Raw genomic sequence first — 22,256 nt, 5'->3', positions numbered from 1 at the left:
TTCTGTATAGTTTTAAGATTGATGGGGGAAAGATTACAAAAAATGCATTTGCTAAAAGTGTTTATTTTAGGTTTTGTTTTGATTTTGGGTTTTGTTTTGAGAAGGGGCTCTTGCTGTGTTTAGCAGGCTAGCTGAGTGAACTCTGGGGCTCAAATGTCTCCCCATCTCAGCCTTCCCAGTAACTGGGATGCTAGGCATGTGCCTCTGCACTCTGGTTTTAGATTTTGACCCAAATTCTAATCTAGGGTTCTTTCTTCAACACAGAATATACTTTATGTCAGGGTAACAACTCAAAGCCTAGACAAGGTAAGCAGCATAAATAATCCTGTTGGGACAATAATCTGTGTTAAGACAATAGGTGGACATGCCTGTAATACCATCTACTCATGAGGCTGAGGCAAGTTCACAGCTTACCTGGACAACTTAGTGAGATATCCTATCTCAGGAAAGGTAGAAAGGGCTGTGGGTGTAGCTCAGTAGTTGTGTGTCCTGGGGTTCAGTCTCCAGTAACACAATACCCCCCCGCCCCATACGTACAGAACTCGCCTCTGGTCAGTTGTCATGTTCCAGGTACCCAAATTAAAGATATTCCACAGAGGTCTGAAACCTAGGCTTTCATGTGAAAAAGTCTTGGTTTTGTTTGAAATGGAGTTTTTCTATGTTGTCCTTACTGGTCTTGAACTTGTGATCTTCCTGTCTTAGCCTTCTAGATAGCTAGGATTACAAACATAGACCACCATGTCTGGTGAAAATATCCAAATTTTTTTTTTCCAAATTTTAAATGTTGGCAGCAAATTTAAAAAATTTTAAGTACTACATAGATCACAATTCAGGGTATAACTGAGGATCATCAAAACATGACCACCTTCACTTCCCCCAACCCTTCCGTTTCCTTCTCTGGAGTTTGAAAGGTTTAAGATGAAAACTACTGATGCTAAACCCAGTAGCTATTAGAATGGCTTAATACATTTTGTTATGTTCGTATTGTGGAACATTTTGCAACTATTAATATTCAGTAAATGGATAATACTAACATCAAAATACCAACTTTACACTCAAGGTTCCAGCACTAAGTTTTGCTTTTATCTTTAGAATAACTTTCTAAAAATACATCATATGGAAAAATTTTGTGCTCTGTTCTACTTAAGGTTAAGACAATACAATTCTGTTGTTAAGGTAGTGTATAATCTGTTTGTTTTCAACTTTGTTTCCAATACAGTTATTTTTTTTTTCCTTTTTAGAGATGCTAACTTTATTTTTCTCTGACTTTGTTTTTATTCTTCTGTCTGATGACTTCCAAAAGAACAACGAAGCCAACTCCTCATTTAGATGGGTAAAGTTTATTTGAATATTTTATAACCTACTTTAAATTCATATCAAAGTAGAAGGCCTTTATTTAATCATCATTGCTTTACTCTTTAGGCATCATGTTGTTTTTGGACAAGTCATCTCTGGTCAAGAAGTGGTGAGAGAGATAGAAAACCAGAAAACAGACGCAGCTAGCAAACCATTTGCTGAGGTACGGATACTCAGTTGTGGAGAGCTGATCCCAAAATCTAAAGGTAAGAACAAGTACGTATTTCAGGAAATTCTTACTCATATAAAGTAAGTAGACACACTCTATAAATAGTTGGTATGAATCTGTACTAAGGCTGATACAGATGCAAGGTTTCTGCAGGGCACAGTGGTGCACACCTGTAATCCTAGCACTTGGGAGCGTGAGGATTGAGGCCAGTTTGGACTACCTAGTTCAAGGCCAGCCTAAACTACATAGCAAGACCCCCCTCAAAAAAAAATGAGGTTTCATATCTTAAGTATATTTTGTGCTTTTATTTATTTTTTCAGTTGACAAATTTGTGAGCCAGGCGTCGTGGTGCACACCTGTAATCCCGGCACTCGGAAGGCTGAGGCAGGAGTTGCCATTATGCAGACTGGAACTGCATAGTGAGACCCTGTCTCAGATAGATAGATAGATAGATAGATAGATAGATAGATAGATATGTTATGAGCAATGTGATATTTTCAAATATGAGTACATTGTGTATTACCTCACATACTTAATTTTTGTGGTGATTTCATATCTGTTCTTAGTGATTTTTAAGAATATAATGTAGGTTTTCTTGTTTTGTTTTTACGTGGGATTGCTTAGGCTAGCTTCAAACTCATAATACTCTTGCCTCAACCTGTGGATAGTGGGGTTGCAGATGTATACCATACCACCTACCTTGTAATCATTGTCATATAACTATGGCCTCCACATTTGTAGTAGATCTTTTGAAATTATTTCTTTTGCCTGAGTGAAATTTTGTTTCATTTGACCAGTATCGCCTCAGCTTTTCTCCACTAAGCTGCTGGTAACCACCAGCATTCTAATCTGTGCTTCTCTGAATGTAACTTTTTTAGATTCCACATGTAAATGAGATGATATTGTGGTTGTCCTTCTCCTTCTGGCTTACTGCACCTAACATAATGCTCTCAGGTTTGTCGCTGTTACCATAAATGACAGCGTTTTTTTTTCTTTGTTCAGGCTGAATAAAATTCCTGTGTGTGTGTGTGTGTGTGTGTGTGTGTGTGTGTGTGTGTGTAAGAGAGAGAGAGAGTCACATTTGTTTATCTGGTCATCTGCTGTTGGCTACTTGTTGGTTATGTGTCATCTGTGCTGTGAACAGTGCTGCTGTGAACAGTGAAGTGCAGGTCCCTTCAGCACTGGCACTGCTTCCTTTGGATGTAAATCTCATGGTGTGATTGCTGGATCATACGGTTGTTTCATTTTTAAGTTCTTGAGGAACATCCATGCAGTTTTCTAGAATGTATTAGTTTATATTTCCACTGACGGTGTGCAAGGGTTCCCTTTTCTCCATCGTCACCAGTACTTACTTTTCATTATTTTAATAGCCACTGACAGAAATGAGATGCTACCTCATTGTGGTTTTAATTTGCATTTTTTCAGGATTAGTGATGTTAACATGTTTTTCATATACTTTTTAGGTAGCTATTAAGTTAATTTGTTTGAAGATTTGATTCTACTGTGAATTTTTTTTTTTAAAGTACTGAGAATTGAACTCAGGACCTTGTTCTTGCCAGGCTGGCACTTGTACCACTGAGCTGTATTATCTGTTCCTATTGAATTGTTCCCTTACCAATATGTAGTGACCTTCTTTGCTTCTTCTGATCACTTTTAGCTTGAAACATTTCACTCCAAGCTCTCTTGACCTTTAAGACTTTTGTGAAGTCTGCTATAGTTTGATTTTTTTTTTTTTTTTTTTTTTGAGACAGGGTTTACACTTGTAGGTGATTCATTGTTCTTCTTAACATCTTTTAAGATTTTGTCCCTATGTTAGACTTCTGGTATTTAGACTGTGGTGCTATATAGAGAGGTTCTCTTTTGACCATGGTTATTTGAGATTATATGTGCCTCACGTTTATGAATGTGTCATTCTTTCCCAATGTTTGGAAAGTTTTTTGTTATTATTTCTGGAAACAGGATTTTTTCTCCCTTTGTGCTGTCTTTATTTTTCACTTACTCAAGTGAATCTCGCATTAGTTATCTACACCGCCTTGCAGCTATTGAATTTATTTTTCATGTTGTCTTATTTGAGTAATTGGTCTTTGAAAGCATTCCTATCTTCTGATTTTTTTTTTTTTCTCAGAGTCTTACTGTATAGTTCAGACTGGCCTTGAACTCACTAAGTAGCTCAGACCTCAAACTCTCAGTGACCCTCCTGCCTCAGCCTCCTTAGTGCTGGAATTATAGAATTGTGCCACCATGCCTGGACTAATTCTGATATTTGGTCTTCACCTCAGTCACTTCTGTTGCTCAATTTTTAATCTCCTGAATTTCTGTTTGGAACCTTTTCTTGGTTCTTTGCTGAAATGTTCATTCGTGTTTTGTGTCATTTTTTTTTTTTTTAGCTCAGCTTTTGTTTTTTTTTTTTTTTAGCTCAGCTAGCTTTTTATTGTGTCTTCTCTTGTAAGTTCCCTATTTTATTGCCTTCATTATCTTATTAGTTGTAATTTCTGTGAGCCCTCCAAGCACCTCATCTCTGTTTTTTAGTCTCCTCTGCTACCCTTTTGAATAATTTGGCTTTTGTGTTTGCCTCCCTAATCCCCCATGAATCAGCTTTAAGAGAGTGGAAATTGGGGGATGCATTTTGTTGCTTTGTCTACTCATGTTTCTGTTGCTGTTTATTTGTTTGATTGATTGATTTGGTTTGTGCTTGGAGATATGCAGTCATTTATAATGGAAATTTGCTGGTTGTGTAAAGAGCTCTTTAGTCTGCTTTTCTATGACCCATTCAGGGCACGGCTTACTATAGTCCTTTGCCTCTGTCCAAAGATCTGATCACCTCTGTTAATATGGGAGGAGGAGATGCAGTGGAATTGGCCCAGGACCTAGTTCTGTGGGAATGGACTGCAGTATTATTAATGTAACAAAGGTAGTCCAGATATTGGCATACAGAGAAAGCCTGTTAATAGCAACAGCTAGGCTAGGGATATAGCTCAGTGGCACAGTGCCTGCCTGGAAAGCGCAAGGTCCTTAGTTCGATTCCCAGTACCAAAGGAAAAAAATATCAACAACTGTGTGACCCAGGCAACATCAAATAGGTCAGTAACAGTAATACCATCCAAGACAAACTGGATATTGACATACCTTACAAACCAATAATGTACCATCCTTACCCTTACAAAAGAAATCTGTAGTTACAGTATAAACACTCATACCAACCAAATGCTGACATATAGCAAATGTCTACTACTATACTTCCACTAATGATAGGATTCAACAGTAGTAACATAGAGTTAACAAACTAAAGAGTAATAAAGTTTAATGGCTATATTATTAAAGATACAGGTCGTTGGGAATAGGAGAATGCAAAAAAATTTGACGAGTTAATGGGAGATAAGAAGAGAAAAGTAAAACATGATCTTATTATGGACTAGAAGGATATTTATAGAATTAGGTAAAGTTAACCCACCCCAAAACCAAGAAGTAGAAGATAAAAGGAAAAAGGGAGAAAAATAATATGGAGAATAAAAATAGGAAAAGTTTAAAGGAAATAAGGAAACAAGAAGAAAGAAGTAGAAGGAAGAAAGAAAGAGTCTAAAAACAAAAAAGTGCCCCCTCCTCTGCTATTTATTTGTTTATTTAGAGACAGAGTCTTGCCATGTTCGGGCTGGTCTTGAAGTCACTGTGTAGCCCAGGCTGACCTTGAACTTGTGGCAATCCTCCTGTCTCAGCCTCCCAAGTGCTGTTATTATAGGTGTGTACCACCATGCCCAGCTTTCTTCTGGGTTTTTGAATGAGGAGTTTCTTTGAGATTAGGAATCCAAAAAGTCTTGATTTTCCTCTCCTAGCCTCCAGCCTATGGATTTGTGAAGTGTGCTCCTTATTCTAGAGGCCTCTCTGTTTACTCCAGTCTTGGCAGTGTTGATCATGTGAGATTACTTTCTAGAAACAGTTAACAGATTACAAGAGTCATACATTTATATCTTTGGTGGACATTGCCAATAAAACATAGTAATTGTATGTAATAATGCCATGTTATGTTTTAATACAGTGTAATATGTAATAATATAGTGTAATATGTATATCAGGTTAAACATATCTGCTCTCAAATGTACATCATTTATGGTGAGAAAATTGAAAATCTTTTCTTCTCTTTGAAATAGACAGTACACACTTGTTACATAGAGTCACCCTGGTGCTGTGTAGTAGTATCACACCAGAACTTCTGAAGTCTTAGTTTTGTGCTGTTCAACATTACCTCATCCCTTCTACTTCCCTGCCTCTAGGAACTGCCATTCTACTCTCAAGTTTCTATGAGTGAGATTACATTTCACATGAATGAGGTTTTGTGATTCTTGGTTTTTTTGTGTCTGGCTTATTTCATGTAACATAATGATCTGCAGTTCCATCCATATGTTGGATATGACAGAATTTCATTTTTATGGGTGTATAGTGCTCCATTGTATACAGGTACCACATTGTCTTTCTCAGTTATTTAATCAATGGGCTTTTAGGATGTTTCCACTTCTTGGCTATTGTAAATAGTGCTACAGTGAATAAAATGATAGAACATGCTTTTTTTTTTTTTTTTTTTTTTTTTTTTGAGACAGGGTCTCACTACATAGTGCAGGTTGGCCTTGAACTCACTTATATAGCCCAGGCTGGCCTTGAACTCGTGGTGATCCTCCTTCCTCTGCCTCCTGAGTGCTAGGAAACATGCACTGTCATTACCCACCTTTACCAATTTATTCATGGCCTATCTTCTTTTACCCATATCTAACTAACACCCCTGCCCTTTTGAGATGAGTTGCTGCTGTGTTGCCCAGGTTTCTCTCAAATTTGAGTATCAGGTGATCCTCCCACCGCCCCCTCATCCTAGAGTTTCTGAGACTACCAATGTGTGTCACCACATCTGGCCCCTTTCCTATTTTAAAACAAGCTCTAGACATAACACTTTATCAATAATTATTTCTTTTATTTCTAAATAACCAGTACCATAATCATATACATGTACTCCTAAATATCAACCTGTGTTCAGATTTCTAATTGTTTATTTCTAATTGTTTCATTAATGTTTGCATTTTTGTTGTTTCAATCTGGATTTGGATAAAGTTCAAACATTGAGATTGGTCTTGTGAGTTACTTTGGGTTAATAAACTGCGCATGGTGACACATAGTCCCAGTTACTCAAGAGTCATAGTGAGACCCTGTTTGAAAGAAAGTATTTATTTGATTGACCCGAGTACCTCATATGTGCTATACAAGTAAGTTCTTTATCACCAAGCAGCATTCCCAACTATTTAAAAAAATTTTAAGATAGCCTCACTAAGTTTTCTAGGGTAGCCTCAGACTTGTGATCCTTCTGCTTCACAGTTATGTGCAGCCATCCCCAACCTTTTTCTTTTTTTTTTTTTATTTTATTTTATTTATTTATTTATTTTCGAGACAGAGTCTCGCTATGTAGTGCAAGCTGACCTTGAACTCACAGTGATCCTCCTGCCTCAGCCTCCCGAGTGCTGGGATCACAGGCATGCACCACCAGGCCAGGCTCCCAACTGTTTTTTAGTAGGTTCCCCTACTACCTGCTTTTGTTTCCTTAAAATTGTAGTTAATGAAAGTAGCTCATTTTGTCATGACATTTCCCATAATATCATGTGACCCAGGCAACATCAAATAGGTCAGTAACAGTAATATCATCCAAGACAAACTGGATATTGACATACCTTACAAACCAATAATGTACCACCATTGCATATCTTAGATTTTACTAATTAACCCCTTCTTCTGCAATATAATGTGTTCTCTCTGTGCTTCTACTTCAGGTAACTTAGCTAGATCTAGAAAACTGATCAGGTGCAGTTTTTTTCCCCTTGTTATTCCTCTTGATGAGATTAGGAGTTATGAAGAGCAGGTTATCTCTGCTCCACAGCAGCCATTGGTGTTCAGTGCCTCATTAAGAGCTGCAGGGGGCTGGGGATTTAGCTCAGCGGCACAGCGCCTGCCTGGCAAATGCAAGGTCGTGAGTTTGATTCCTGGTACCAGAAAAAAACAACCACAAAAACTTAAGAGCTGCAAAATGATGATGTTCTAACAGTAATCCCTTCTTCACTTACTGTAGGAATATTTCTGATAAAAACAACTTACCTTTGTCTACCATATTTGGATAGTGATTGGCATAGTTCTCATAGGAAAGGCAGGACAGATACTTTATATTTTGATCTCAATATATTTGATATATTTCATTTTATTGTGATCAATTTTATAACAATGTTGTCTTATCTTTGTCTTATCTTATCGCCTCTTCAAATCCACCTTTAGATGAGTCATGGTTGGGGATATAGCTCAGTGGCATAAGCGCCTGCCTGGCAAGTGCAAGGTCATGAGTTCAATCCCCAGTACTGCAAAAAAAAAAAAAAAATTCTCTAAATGAGTGAGACTCCACCCAATTTGTTACATCTCTCTCTATCTTTGCTGTAATACATTTTGTTATCTTCACTTATATTAATTGCCTGCCTTTGGTGGATTTGAGTTTTGGAGCCCTTTTAAACATTATTCTTTCCTTAACCCAAAATAAAATTTCAATTTGAAATAACTTTTTGTGAGATTCTGAAACATTTATTCATCATGAGCAATGATTTCTTTCTGTTATGAATCTGTACTTCACCTGTAGCTGTATTTCTTAGTCTTTAGAGGAATATTTAGGCTCATGAGCCCATGCTAATGAAAGAATGTTTTTATCTTTCCATGTTTGGGAATAGTATTTTTCTGTTATCCCCATACTAGTTCTGCTTCCAATATTGATACTAAGAAAATGTGAGGAAACTGTAGGAAAATTAGAACCTGGGAGGCTTAAATGTTACTCTGCTTTGAAACATTTTTACTCAGATGTTGTTTGACTCAATAGATACAGTTTTGACTCACAAATCTGAAGATCTGGATTGTAACCCTGAGTCTTGGCTCCTTTTATATACTCTCAGTTCAAACAGGTAGATAAGTATTAAATACTGGACTTGTGAAAATCTGTAGAATATTTAAATTTCTGCTTACAAAGTTTGTCTAAAAATTGCTGACCCAAATCTTCACTTTTATTAAAGTTAAAAAAGAAGAAAAGAAAAGGCATAAATCATCATCCTCTTCCTCCTCATCATCCAGTGATTCAGATAGCTCAAGTGATTCTCAGTCTTCTTCGGACTCTTCTGATTCTGAAAGTGCTTCTGAAGAGAAATCAAAAAAAAGAAAAAAGAAACATAGAAAAAATTCCCGAAAACACAAGAAAGAAAAGAAGAAGAGAAAGAAAAGCAAGAAAAGGTCTTTATTTTTATGCTACTAGCTTTGTATTCTGATTCTTTGTTTATACAAAATTTATTAAAATTTTGAATCAATTATGTGGGAGCACTAAAGTAGAAATATTTTAATAAAATTGAAGACCGATTTTTTATTGTATAGTCAATAAATTAAATTTAGGTACATTAATTTCCATTTTTAACAAAACCTCACCATTCATTTTGTATTCACTCAGTAAAATGATAGCTTTTGGGTTTCTTTGGGTTTTGTTTTATTTTTAGATAGGGCCTCAGTCACACAGATAAGCCTGGAGGTTGTGATCCTTCCTGCCTTACCTTCCTAGGTAGCTGGGATTACAGGCATGCACCAGTGTGCCAGGTTAGGTTTATATATTTCTGGGAAGAGTATAGGATTAGTAAGAACTCAGGAAACCTATAATTATGTTCCTTATTTTCTCTAACATTATCTCTTGCTTTTTTGTCTTTTATTTTGTTTGTTCTTAGAATAGCACAAGGGTAAAAAGTAAATAATGACTGTACATTTACTTTCTTTTCCATTTTGCTTGGAATATTCTGTTTGTGCTAAAATTTTTAACTGCCTCTTGCCTCAAAAGTAACTAATTTTTTTAATGGCCTCAAACTCGCAGCAGTCCTGCCTCAGCCTCCAAGTGCTGGAATTACAGGCGTGTGCCACCATGTCCACTTTTTACCTGTATTTTAAATTTGGAGGAGTATCATTTTTAGATCCATTTTATGGAAAAAATATTTGTCAGTGTGGTAACATATTTTGTCTAGGTTTTTGATTGGTTATTTGGTTTGTCAGAGGAATGGAGGAAGATTATTCCCACATGATGATACCTTTGGGAAGGATGGATGTTGTGTATATGTATTGTAATACAAAGGAAGAAAAGAACCGAAATTCAAAGTATAGGATGAGTGCATAATAACCAAATATAATGTACTTTATGTGTATTAAGTGCATCTAGTGAAAGTGAGGCTGAAAATCTTGAAGCACAACCCCAGTCTACTGTCCGTCCAGAAGAGATCCCTCCTATACCAGAAAATAGATTCCTCATGAGAAAAAGTCCGCCTAAAGCTGATGACAAGGAACGGAAAAACAGAGAGAGAGAACGAGAGAGAGAGTGGTATGTAAATGTATTTTGTAGTGTCCTGTACACTTAGCATAGCATGTTCTCTTTCAAAACTTTTGTACTTATTTCAGACAGAATTTAATCAGTGTCCTGATCCCAAGATCGAAATCATCTTTTTCTTCATAGAAGCAAGTGAGAACCTTTATAAAAAATTTGTATAATAGGAAAAAGTCCTATTTTCCTTACTTGATTTACAGTATTGTAGTAATGAAAATAGATAGCATGTTAAATACTTTGAATGTTTTTCTGCATAAATCCACCTTATGTATGTCAGTAGTTTCGTTGATTTCGTGAGTCATTTTAATGATTATGTTCAAATTTAAAAACTAAAGTAGTTCTTAGTTATGATCTTAGTTATATATTATCATAACATACAAATAATAAAATTCTTAGTGACCCTCTTACTTTCATAATACAACAAAAATATAAAAAAATAATTATTTGGGAAAATTTTTTTTTTGGAAAAAATTATTTGAACCTTGGAGTAATTTTGTTGGATTGGATTGAGTTTATTTTCCTACTAGTATGGAAAAGGTTTCTAAGAAAGATTAAAAGGAAATATTTAAACTACTCTTCAGTGAACTATACGGTAGTGAACTTTTCAAATGTCTTTTACATGAATGTTGTTATGGCTAAATACCAATTTTTGTTATTTGATCACAGTTTCAGTTTTTTATATAAACCGTGGTATAAAAATTCGGCTAATTCAGACCAGCTATTCTCTGCTTCACTCACAATATTTACGTATCTTTACTTCTCTTACTTATGAACAATTGCTTATAGAGATGATAAGGTTCTTTGAATAAGACAGTTCTAAAATATACTCTTGGCTCCTTCTGAGCTCTTCATGTTAATTTTCCTTAGGACTACCAAATAGCTTTTTTTTTGAGATGGGGTTGCTGTGTAGTGCAGGCTGGCCTTGAATTTGCTTATGTACCGTAGGCTGCCCTTGAACTCAACTGCAATCCTCCTACCTCAGCCTGCCGAGTGCTGGGATTATAGGTGTGCTCCACCACGCCCAGCCTTAGTTTTGTCTTAATAATGAGTACTTACCAGTATTTTTTAGCAGGGCCTGACTGGCATTTTGGAGCAGAATATAGTCCATTTTGACACCTTCTAAGATTCTAACGTTTCTGACTCATGAGAACTGACTACAAGTAACATTTTGTAGTTATTGACTTAAAAAAAGAAAAAAGTTCCCATGCTTTTCCACATTCTTCCTAGGACCTGATAGCATTTTAAATTAAGAAATTTATTTGTATTTAGAAATACACTGATTGTATTTAGAAATTTAAATTAAGATCAGTACAGCTGTATCTCCAGATTCACTTTCATAATAGTAATATGTTTTAACTTTCCCTTTGCTTTTTCGTAGTAATGCACCTAACTCCCAGCCTGCTTCATACCAGAGACGACTCTTAGTTACTAGGTCCGGCAGGAAAATTAAAGGAAGAGGACCAAGGGTAGGTGATTTTTTGCAAAAAAATCTTAACTAATATTGGATTTATCTTCCTTTTCTTTTTGACATGAGGTCTTGCTGTGTAATTCAGACTGGGCTTGAAAAATGGTTTATATATTTATATGGCATAAAATGGGGTCAGGGTTTTTTGGTTTTATTTTTTTTTGAAGACAGGAAGGATCTTGTTCTAGTTCATGCTGGCCTTGAACACACTATATAGTCCAGGATGGCCTCAAACTCACAGTGATCCTCTTGCCTTATTCTGAGTGCTGGGGTTAAACAGGTGTGTGCCACCATGCCCAGCTAGGCAAGGTCTTGTGGCCTTTGGTACTTCCTACCTATCACATCTCAACTCTTATTAAAATAAATAATCCTATCTTATTCTTGTATTCCATTCTTTCTCTTTGTTGAATTCTCCCCATGAATTTAAATATATTCTTGTGTTTTCAGAACTTTTTAGAAATTTAGCTATGTTTCCTGTCTTCTTTGCTTCTTAATAAGTATTTCAGTTTTTCTTTTCTGTTCCCACTATTCTGCTGAAAAATAGTGTTTCATGGTCAGCATCATCACAAAATCTACTGGATCTTGTTGGTTTTCATCTCAGTATATCTTCCTCATAATATAGCTGTCTATTGCTTTCATCACACTTTCTCCTCCTATCTCTTTAGCCGATCTCTCTTTAAAGTTCCAGTGCTAGTTCATATTCCTATAGCCAAACTTTAAATAATGGGATATCTCAAACTCTGTCTCTTCACATTATATATGCTCTTTGGGCAGTCCCATTACTCTCATGGTTGATTACTCAGAATTTTCATCTCCTCCTCTTAGTTCCAGAGGCCTATTTAATGAGCTCCTCAGACTTGACAAAGTTGAGGATAAGCACTTACTCTTCAGACCTGATCCTCTAGGTTCTTTGCCCCAGTGACTGGCATTGCTACCTGTACAGTTCCTTAAACCTAAAGCCCAAGAATCATTTTACTTCTTCCCTTTTATTCATATATACCTTACCCATCCCCAAATCCTATCAGTTCTGCCTCCTCAGTACACTGAAAACTATTTTCAAGCTTCGCTCCCACCTTGTTCAGTCAAATGATCATCATAGTGTCTCAGAATTAAATAGTTCCCTAACTTGTATTTTGGTAGCCCTCAAACATTTATTTCCATACTGCTTTACATTGTTAAATTTTTGTAGCTTAGCACTGTGGCACAAATCTATAATCTCCTGCTTGAGAGCCTGAGGCTTGCAAATTTGGGAGCAGCCTTGGCAACTGTAAGACCCTATCTCAAAAGAAGAACAGTTTTGAAAAGGGGTGAGAATGTGGTTCAATGGTGTAGAGCACTTGCCTAGCATGTGGAAGTCCTAAGATCAACCGTGTGTGTGTGTGATTTTTTTGAGGGCTCAGAAGAGCTTTTGTTGATAGAATTTGTACTGTTTTAGAAGTTAAAACTAAGGACTATTTCTGTCACAAAAATATATAAGCATACATTTTAGTACATAAGAAAACAATGACATCAAAATATGCTATATAGTCTCTGTATAACTCTGCTGTATGATCATGACAGGACAAAAGTTAAAAATGGAAATAGTAAGTTATGAAAATAATTTTGACTAATTGGTTTCCCTTTGTCTTGAGAACTTTAGGTCACACTTTGAGAATCACTAAGTGCATTCTTTTTCCTAATAATAGCCAAAGTAGTAAAAATGAAACCTGATTATGTTACTCCCTTACCATTGATCTTAAGATAAATCCTTTTTGATTTTTCAAATTATTTTGCAGCACTGAGAGTTGAACCCAGAGCCTTCACACTGCACTACATCTTTACCTCCCTTTTTTAAAAAAAAAGATCTTGAGACAGGGTTTGCCTAAGTTGTATGGGCTGTGCTTAAACTTGAGATTCTCCCATGGTTGGTATTCGAGCTGTGTACCACTGTTCCCGGCAAAATCCATAATTATTACTGTGGACTGTAAGACCCGTCCTGGATTGTGTCATCACTATTATCTAGTTGTTTTTTCCCTTGCAGTTTTTAGATTTAGCTGTAGTTGACTTGTCTTTTGATCATTTCTAAAACATGCTGTTTCTGTCTCAGAGCCTTTAATGTCATATGTGTTATGCTTTACATGTTTTTCCTCATTCTATCCTTACCCCCCCTTTCCAGTTTTTATTATTTTAATTGATCACAGTCTTTATTAAGTCAGGGCTCTTTGTTACTTATTCTTTGAGCACCTTTTTTCTTTTTATGCACATTCTGTTACAGTTTTGGCTTGCTGTTATCTTTGGTGTGATAGAGTGGTTAGCCATCCTAAGGGCTAAGTAAATATTGGTTGAATAAATGAACATCTATGCTTACTCTGTTTTTCTCATGATAATTTGCTTCGAAACATCAAGCAAATGTATAAATAACATGCAGATTGGAACTTGGCAACTTGTGAGAATTTATATACCTACTGTGCACTAACTTTCCTTAGAGTAGGAGTCTTCTGTAGGAATATGTGGTCCTAGAATTTCTGTGGTTTATGTTTCTTACTTGGACTTTACAGCGTGACTAAAGTTTCTCTGTTGTATTGATTTCCTACCTGAAAGACAGGGGATTTTAGTAATTTTGTTTGTTTATTGATCAGTTAATAATTGGTCCTGGGTATCAAAGGTCCTCATTCATAGCAAGCTTATGATCTACCACTGAGCCACACCTCCCAGCAGAGGACACAGAAATGCCATTTTTAAACCTATAAATATATATGCTTTTGCTATTGTATTGTTTTTAAATTTTTATATGTTAATTTTTTTCCCTTTCTTACCTTCTTAAGCGTTATCGAACTCCTTCCAGATCCAGATCAAGGGATCGTTTCAGACGTAGTGAGACTCCTCCACATTGGAGGCAGGAGATGCAGAGAGCTCAACGAATGAGGGTATCAAGTGGTGAAAGATGGATCAAAGGGGATAAGTAAGATCAACTATGGTTTCAAATGTAGTGATAAGTATTTTAATTGTTATACATAAAGTTATTTTACAGATAGCTGTATTATTTCTGTAGACTAACAACATTTCCAAAAATCCATTTTCCCCTTATTTTTAGGAGTGAATTGAATGAAATGAAAGAAAATCAAAGGAGCCCAGTTAGAGTAAAAGAGAGAAAAATAACTGATCACAGGCATGTGTCTGAAAGTCCAAACAGAAAAAATGAAAAGGAAAAGAAAGCTAAAGACCATAAATCTGACAGCAAAGAGAGAGAAATCAGAAGAAATTCAGAAAAAGAAGAAAAATATAATAAAAACAAAGTGAAGAAAAGGGCCAAATCTAAAAGTAGAAGTAAGAGCAAAGAGAAATCAAAGAGTAAGGAAAGAGATTCAAAACACAACAGACATGAGGAGAAGAGGTTGAGGTCAAGGAGCAAAGAAAGGGATCATGAGAATGTTAAAGAAAAAGAAAAGCAACCTGATTCTAAAGGAAAAGACCAGGAAAGGAGCAGAAGTAAAGAGAAGTCTAAGCAAATAGAATCCAAAAGTAATGAGCACGATCATAGTAAAAGTAAAGAAAAGGATAGACGTGCACAGTCCAGGAGTAGAGAACGTGATGTGACTAAAGGTAAACACAGTTACAATAGTAGAACAAGGGAACGGAGCAGAAGTAGGGACCGGAGCAGAAGAGTGCGATCCAGAAGCCATGACAGAGATCGCAGCAGAAGCAAGGAATACCATAGACACAGAGAGGAGTACAGGAGAAGAGGAAGGTCACGAAGCCGAGACAGAAGAGGAACACCAGGAAGATCGAGAAGTAAAGATAGGAGGAGGAGGAGGAGAGATTCTCGGAGCTCAGAGAGAGAAGAAAGTCAAAGCAGAAACAAGGACAAACATAGAAACCAAGAAAGTAAGAGCTCACACAGAAAAGAAAATTCTGAGGGTGAAAAAAGAATGTACTCTAAAAATCGTGATCATAATAGCTCAAATAGTAACAGGGAAAAAAAGGCTGATAGAGATCAAAGTCCATTCTCAAAAATAAAGCAGAACAGCCAAGACAGTGAATTAAAATCTTCCACATTGAAAAATAAGGAGGATGAGAAGACCAGATCCTCAGTGGAAAATGAAAACCAAAAATCAAAGTCTCAAGAAAATGACCATGTACATGATAAAAACAAAAAATTTGATCATGAATCAAGCCCTGGAACAGATGAAGACAAAAGTGGATGAGTGAGTTGTGTAAATTTATTTCCTTTCTGTCTCAAAATTTAAGTTTTAGAGACTTGGCTGGTGAATATCCTTTATGTTGTTTTCATTGTTTTTTTGGGTTATTTTATGTCTTTTTTTGGTTTTGTTTTTTTTTTTTTAATGTGGACTTCATTGAGTTGATCTTTTGATAATCTGCAACCTGGATAATTTGTACTGGATAATTTGTACTGCTAAAGTTTTAATAAACTTGAAATGAGAAAAACATTTTGGTGTAACATTGTGTGCTGTGTTGAACTATTTTATGTATGCATTTTTGTGTTGCAACAGTCAGCAGCATCCTGATTTGTTTAATCAGCCATTTGGAAACAAGCATAAGTGATGGTTGCACTTAATTGTTTCAAAAGCTTGTGTTTCTTCAGATTAAAGTAACTAGACGCTAGAGGATATTTTGTGTAGATTTTGAATTTATAGTAGAGGCTTGTAGCAATTTATTTTGATTACATGAAAGTAGGGTCCTAATCATTTGAGATCTTAAGTCATCACTTTTGATTTTATAGTGATTTGTGCTTTAAGATAGATAAAAATTTAGTTATTTGTCTTGTGTTTCATACCCTCTTCATAATATTTTTCTGTCTAATTGTGTTTTACTTACCTTTCTATATAAAAATCTTGAGAATTTTTTTTGGTTGATGTGCTGATTGAGCTTGAATTGCTGTTATACAGCATTTTACAGGAAGATCAGATTGTAATTCTCAATTTTTTGTTTGTTTTGGTCTGAAGAGTTGAAATTATTGTTTAATGAGAACATTATTATTTTACTTTCTTTTCCTAAAATTAAAAAAAAGTTCTCAATAAAACATACAACTTCTCCAAGTCCTAAAGCTAGACAGATTCTAAAAATGTTAGTGTTGATGCATTAACTTCTAAGATTTCTCTTTTTTGGCCACCAACCTATATAGCATTGAGTGTTAACTCTGCATGGTTTTTGTTTTTTTAAACTTGAAGTATCTTCTTTCTCATAGCTGTGAGTTTCAAATGGCAAAAACAAAAAAAAAGCATCTTTTCTATAAGTGTATGATGATAGGCTATATAGCATGTTTATGACTCTGGTTTCTTTCTATTCAGGTGGCTTTATGGCTTTACACCATTACCATTAACATTATTTTAACTCGGCATGTGTAACATTGCCATGTAGAGTAAAATAGAAAGTTGCAAAATTTGGTAGCTCTCAGAGTTAAACACTGAACATATCCAAAGGCTATTCAGAATTTTTTGTGTTGTATTTTGCCATTTTTGTGATTTGTGGCCTTTTATTCTGTATCCTCTCTTCTGAATAAACATTGAACATACAGCAAACACAAAACCTGCCTCATTTTAAAAGAAATTTCAAAATTCCAATCAATAGTGGACTAGAGTTTTGTACTTTAATATTTGTCAGTATAGTGTTAACTTTATTACCAAGGTAGGTTCTTGATAACTTCATTAGCTACCCAGTGCTATTTGTACTGAATAAAGTGATGCTTAGCATAATCCTTCCCATTGTTGACTAATATATTAATAATCATTTGGCAGTGTAGCTGTTGCAGAATAGTATAATGATAAGTTTGTTTGAAATACCTTGAAACAAATATCTGAAGTGGATTTTTTTCCAAATTTTATTTCCTAGTGATAAAAGTAGTAGATGTTTATTATAATTCAGGGTGATTCCTTAAGAACTGACTACAAATCCACATTAAGAATTACTGAGTCTGAGAATCCAAGCTGTATGATCTGTTGTATGTTTTAAGTTGTTGTCTTAAAAATTCAGTAAATTGACTTTTAAAATCTTTCAGATTGTATGTGCTTTAAGACAGGGACTACTTGACAGAATTTCTGATAACACATACATATTTTTTAAAGTCTGTGGTAAGATCCCAGAGCTTTATCTGTTAAGAATATTGACAAGTACTTTCCAGATTTTGAGTTTCAAAAAGTAGCCATAGGGAGGAAAAGTAATTCATACGCAGGTGTTGTCCTTTTGGAGTTACCAAAAGAACAACTCCATGCTAAGCGTTATATACAGGGACCTTTTTAAAAAAGCTTTGCTAGCTGTTTTCACAGAACATATCCGAAGGAGCTGAGATGAGAAAGGACAATCAACTACATTTTATTTTCAGAGTACAAAAAAATTTAGAACATGACTAGACAGATCTAATTGTACTTCAGCGTGTACACTTGCATCTGAACAGCGCAAGGCGCAAGGGTCCTTTCCTTGTGTTACTCTTAGTCGTGCCATCTTTAGTGTTTGCTTTGGACCTTGTCTGTCTGCCTGGATATCAGCCATTTTCCCCATCATGCTGATTCTTGTAAGTACATCCAAATTTATAGCTCATACATGTCTTTGACTTAATGTTCTTTAGTAGATATTTTCATTTTTTATTGCTTGATGGGTGATAGCTGCAAAAAATTCAATATATAGAGTTTTTAGGATTATTATGTGAGTTTTTCTTTCTGTGTAAGTCATCTGCCCCAGAAGCTGGAACTAGAGAAAGATTAATGAATATTGGAAAAAGCACTGGGTTGTTTAAAAGAATTTTTAATTACTCCATAGTTGGCAAGTTCAGAGGTTAGGTAGCATCTAACTGATTGAAGCCTCAGAAACTGCAAAGAGCTCAGCAACTCTCTGCACTGCTGCTGACGCTTGTTGGGTTTGCTGAATGGCCTTTGGTTCTTGTGCCCAGTGGAAGGTGTGAAACTAAAGCAAGATTTTGTTATGTTACAGACAGGCACCGATTGGGTTTCTAGTATTTTGGGAAATAGTGATAAATGATTATAATTTATTTTCTAGTTAGTTTTTGGAGCAGTTTAGTATGTTTTTTAGTAGTTGTACTTTGCTCTAGGTGGTAATTTTCATCACGCTTGAGCTTTTTTGTAAATTTCTGTAGAAACTTTTTGGGCTTGCCTTCACTAGAAGGTACATTAAATATATACCGTATAGCTAATTGGTAAGACAAAATGGATATTTTTCTGTCTTGTTTTGCTTATGTTTGCTATAGTTATTCTCTTAGGATTCATACATTTACAGTTGAATAAATTCTCCATGGATTGCAGGTTGATAAACTGTTTTATTGTGAAAATTTGTGTTTTATTACAAATACTTGTTTGTGGGGAAAAAATGCCCCAGGAAGTGCAGTGTTGGATGACACACCTGCAGCAGTGGGCTTCCCAGCTGCCTTTAAGGGATTCAGGTGGGGCAAACTCTGGCCTGTTGTGTGACAAAGAAGTAAATATTAAAGGAAAGGAAAATTACAGATCACATGAAAAGAATTCCGTTAGCAGGGTTGGAGGAGAGAGTTGAAGGTTTTTCTGGTTTTAGGTGTGGAAGGGAATGGTGAGCTTGATTTGTGTTTCTGCCCCCATTAAAGCAAATTACATGTTACCAAAAGCACATGCAGTATATTTTGTTCCTCCTCTGTGTGTTCATAGTATTTTCAAAGACTGATAAATGAATTGAGTATTTCTGTGTGTGGACATATTCAAAGTTGTGGCTGCTTTTGTGAAAGGGGCAAACAAGGAAGTTACTGCACTTCTTTTCCTAGCTCAGAAGTCACTGTGATGTATATTTTTTTAATGAAATTTAGAAATAAAATTGTTGTCCTCGATTGTATAATTAGTTTCAAAATGCTGCTTCTCCTATCATTAGTTAGTAACTGTTGAACTGTTTTCTGCAAACTGCATTTTACAAAATTTAAACTTCAAAACTGTATTAACTTTTATAGTTAAACATTGTATTAAATAAACTATACTATAACAAACAGTTGGGTTTTGTATTTTTTAAATTATTTTATTAGTTACTTGACCTTTTTTCATTAAAAGCTAAATAATGAAAATAAACCAACTGAAATGCACTTGCATTTAACCCGTGGAAATACAAATTATTTGTATTGTGAGAAAACCAAAGTTTAACAAGATTAAGCTTTTTAAAGAATTTAGAGCCAGTGTGGTGGCACATGCTTGTAGTCCTAGCGCTTGGGAGGCTGAAGCAGGAGGCTCTCCATGAGTTCAAGGCCAGCCTGGGCTACATAGTGAGTTCAAGTCCAGCTGAACTACATAACAAGACCCTGTTTGAAAAAAAAAGGAATTAAGCCAGCAGTGATGTTACCCAGGTTTGGGAGTAAATTCTAGTGTAAATGTTTAATCATGTTTCTGTTTGCATTGTGTCTTTTGTCCCAGCAAACTTTGTCTTCCATATCCTTTTATTGTTTTTAATTAGTTAAGTTTATTGGTACATTTTAGATATACATAATGATCACATTCATCATAGGGAATTTGTACCTGCCAGCAAACTTACAAAGTGAAACTTGGAACTTGCATTACAGTTTACTAGAATGCTACTACCATTTTCATTTCCTCCCGATTTCTCACCATTAGGACTACTGCAGTATATCCTGGGCTTATCCTTTTAATATAATGCTATTGTAAAGCCAAAAAAATAATTTTTGTAAAACAAAATGTCTGGGTTTTGTTTATTTGCTTGGTTTTATTTTTACTTAATTTAAACATGTTTAGGAAAAATGAACCTAGTTAACTTGAGAGTAATTGAAAACATGCATAGATAAAAACATTCCTGAACATTCAGTGGTTTGTGTGTTAACAGGTCGATATTATTAAAACTCAAGATCTACAGTGTTTTTAAATGCTTTAACCAGAATATGTAAAATATGAGTGCTACATATATAAATTGTGCCAACTGTGTATTAAAGCACTTTCAGCAATAATTTGCTCTTATTTTCTGTACTTCATTTTTTTAAAGATGGGGTTTCTGGCTCTTGCCCCTGCTGACCTTGAACTCAGGATCTTCACAAGCCTTCTGAACAGCTGGGATCACAGGCATGCACCACTGCGCTAAGCTTTTTTACTCTAGGCTTCACTCCCTTACTTAATACACTACCTTTCTAAGTGCCAGTTCATAACGTTTACATTACCCCCTTCTCAGTGCTCGGAATGCTTTGGTTTAAATTCATATCAATTTCTCTTCAAATTACTGCCATTTGTAAACTGTACTAGTTTTTCACTAATTGTCTTGTGATTTACATAACCTCATAATGTCCTCTAGTCATGTACTCTTGTATTCTAAAAGTCCAGCCCAATTGAAAGTAAAATAAATTGTATGTATGGCAGAAAAACTAGTAGAGCTGATCATTCATTCAGCATAAGTTGGCTATACATCTGTTTTATGTGATTTGCTACAGACATACCTCATTTAATAACCAGGTTCTACAACTGGTGTGTTAACTTGATTCTAAATGAGGAACTGCGTGTTGTGGGTACATTACAATATTCAGAACAAAGTAATGTTCAAGGAAAATTCCCAACTTGATGACTTCCCTTTATTTGTATAACAACATGCAGTACTGTAATGCATAACATTTTAAAACTAGTATGCTGTACAATACTATCAGCAAAAACTATAATACTGTATAGGCAAAGGTGTTCTGTGCAAAAAAAAAAAAATAGTTGAGACTCTGTAAACAAGATACACAAAACTGTATGAAGAAAAGAGGTCATAAGTCTGAGCAATGGGCTATAAATCCAAATCACATGCCTCAGTTCTGAGTCAGAACTGTCATTAAATGACGAATATCTAGTTTTTTGTAGAAAACTTTGTTTTACACTGTCAAGATTGTTTTTAACTAAAATTACTTTTTTTTTCTTTTTGGTGATGGTACTATTGAACCCAGGGCCTCATGCATGCTAGGCAAGTGATCTACCACAGAGCTATACCTCTCTAAAATTAGGAATCATCACTAAATAAGCTATACTTTTAGAAAAATTTAAAGGAAAGGCTGTATGGCAGGTTTGCAGACTTTGTTCACATTGCCTCGTGCATTCCAGTATCAACATGGTGTCCCTAAGTAATACCTAACATTTAAATAGTTCACCTAACTAAAGCACATGCTACATGCAGAGTTTAGGATGTATCAGTGCGGAAGAAGCAGTAAGTTCACATTCCTAGAGGATTATGACATCAAAACTTTTTTTTCAGTTTTGGTCTCATACCCTGTATAATTTATGCCTTCACCCAGCATTCCTATTTGTCTGAGAGGCACCCTGTGAAGAACATGAAAGCTGCTAATTACAGAAATTTGTAGCACTAAAAACTACCCAAATACCTGTTTGTATCTGGTTAACAGGTTTGCCCGTGCAAAAATACTCTGCCAGCTGGAAAAGGAATTAAGGGTCTAAAAGCTATTAAAATGGTTCTGTGTAAGAGTAAGGTACTGCACATGCTTGCTTTTAAAAAGAACAGACGAAAGAAAAGGCAAGCTAAGGAGTGAAAAACACTTGTAAGTCATTTCCCTTTTTTTTTTAATTGTCTTTCTGAGATAGGGTTTCACTATTCAGGGCTGCCTTTGAACTTTGTCGCTCAGGCTGGCCTCGAACTAACAGCTATCCTCCTGCCTCAGCCTCACTAGTACAGTACTGGGATTATAGGCATGCACCACCACACCCAGCCTTGTAAATCACTTCTTGATAAGAATATATTGGAACTACAACACATGGCAGTGTACACTTGTACCCAGTACTTGGGAGGCTGAGGCAGGATCTAAAAGTTGTAAACCCGCCTTGCATAAATCAGTGACTTAAGACTATGTCTCAGAATTTCAAAAAAAAATCAGGAGGGGGCTGGGGCTGGCAGCTTGGTGCAAA

General features: G+C 35.6%; 1 protein-coding gene across 3 annotated transcripts in view; it reads left to right on the top strand.

Moving 5' to 3' along the window:
* Nucleotides 1–19,360, top strand: part of Ppig (peptidylprolyl isomerase G (cyclophilin G)) — a 42,710-nt gene extending 23,350 nt beyond the window's left edge. For all 3 annotated transcript variants that reach the window (XM_005393254.2, XM_005393255.2, XM_005393256.2), the window contains exons 7-13: nucleotides 1,304–1,333; nucleotides 1,423–1,562; nucleotides 8,602–8,815; nucleotides 9,768–9,935; nucleotides 11,317–11,404; nucleotides 14,208–14,344; nucleotides 14,477–19,360. In XM_005393254.2, coding sequence (XP_005393311.1) covers nucleotides 1,304–1,333; nucleotides 1,423–1,562; nucleotides 8,602–8,815; nucleotides 9,768–9,935; nucleotides 11,317–11,404; nucleotides 14,208–14,344; nucleotides 14,477–15,587 — 1,888 coding nt within the window. In that variant the 3' untranslated portion in view covers nucleotides 15,588–19,360. The remainder of the gene's footprint in view (nucleotides 1–1,303; nucleotides 1,334–1,422; nucleotides 1,563–8,601; nucleotides 8,816–9,767; nucleotides 9,936–11,316; nucleotides 11,405–14,207; nucleotides 14,345–14,476) is intronic.
* The last annotated feature ends 2,896 nt before the right edge of the window (nucleotides 19,361–22,256 follow it).

Source organism: Chinchilla lanigera, unplaced genomic scaffold (assembly GCF_000276665.1).
Source record: "Chinchilla lanigera isolate Chin_1 unplaced genomic scaffold, ChiLan1.0 scaffold00048, whole genome shotgun sequence".
In the NCBI taxonomy this organism is placed as follows: domain Eukaryota; kingdom Metazoa; phylum Chordata; class Mammalia; order Rodentia; family Chinchillidae; genus Chinchilla; species Chinchilla lanigera.
This window is presented reverse-complemented; position numbering and strand designations above follow the sequence as displayed.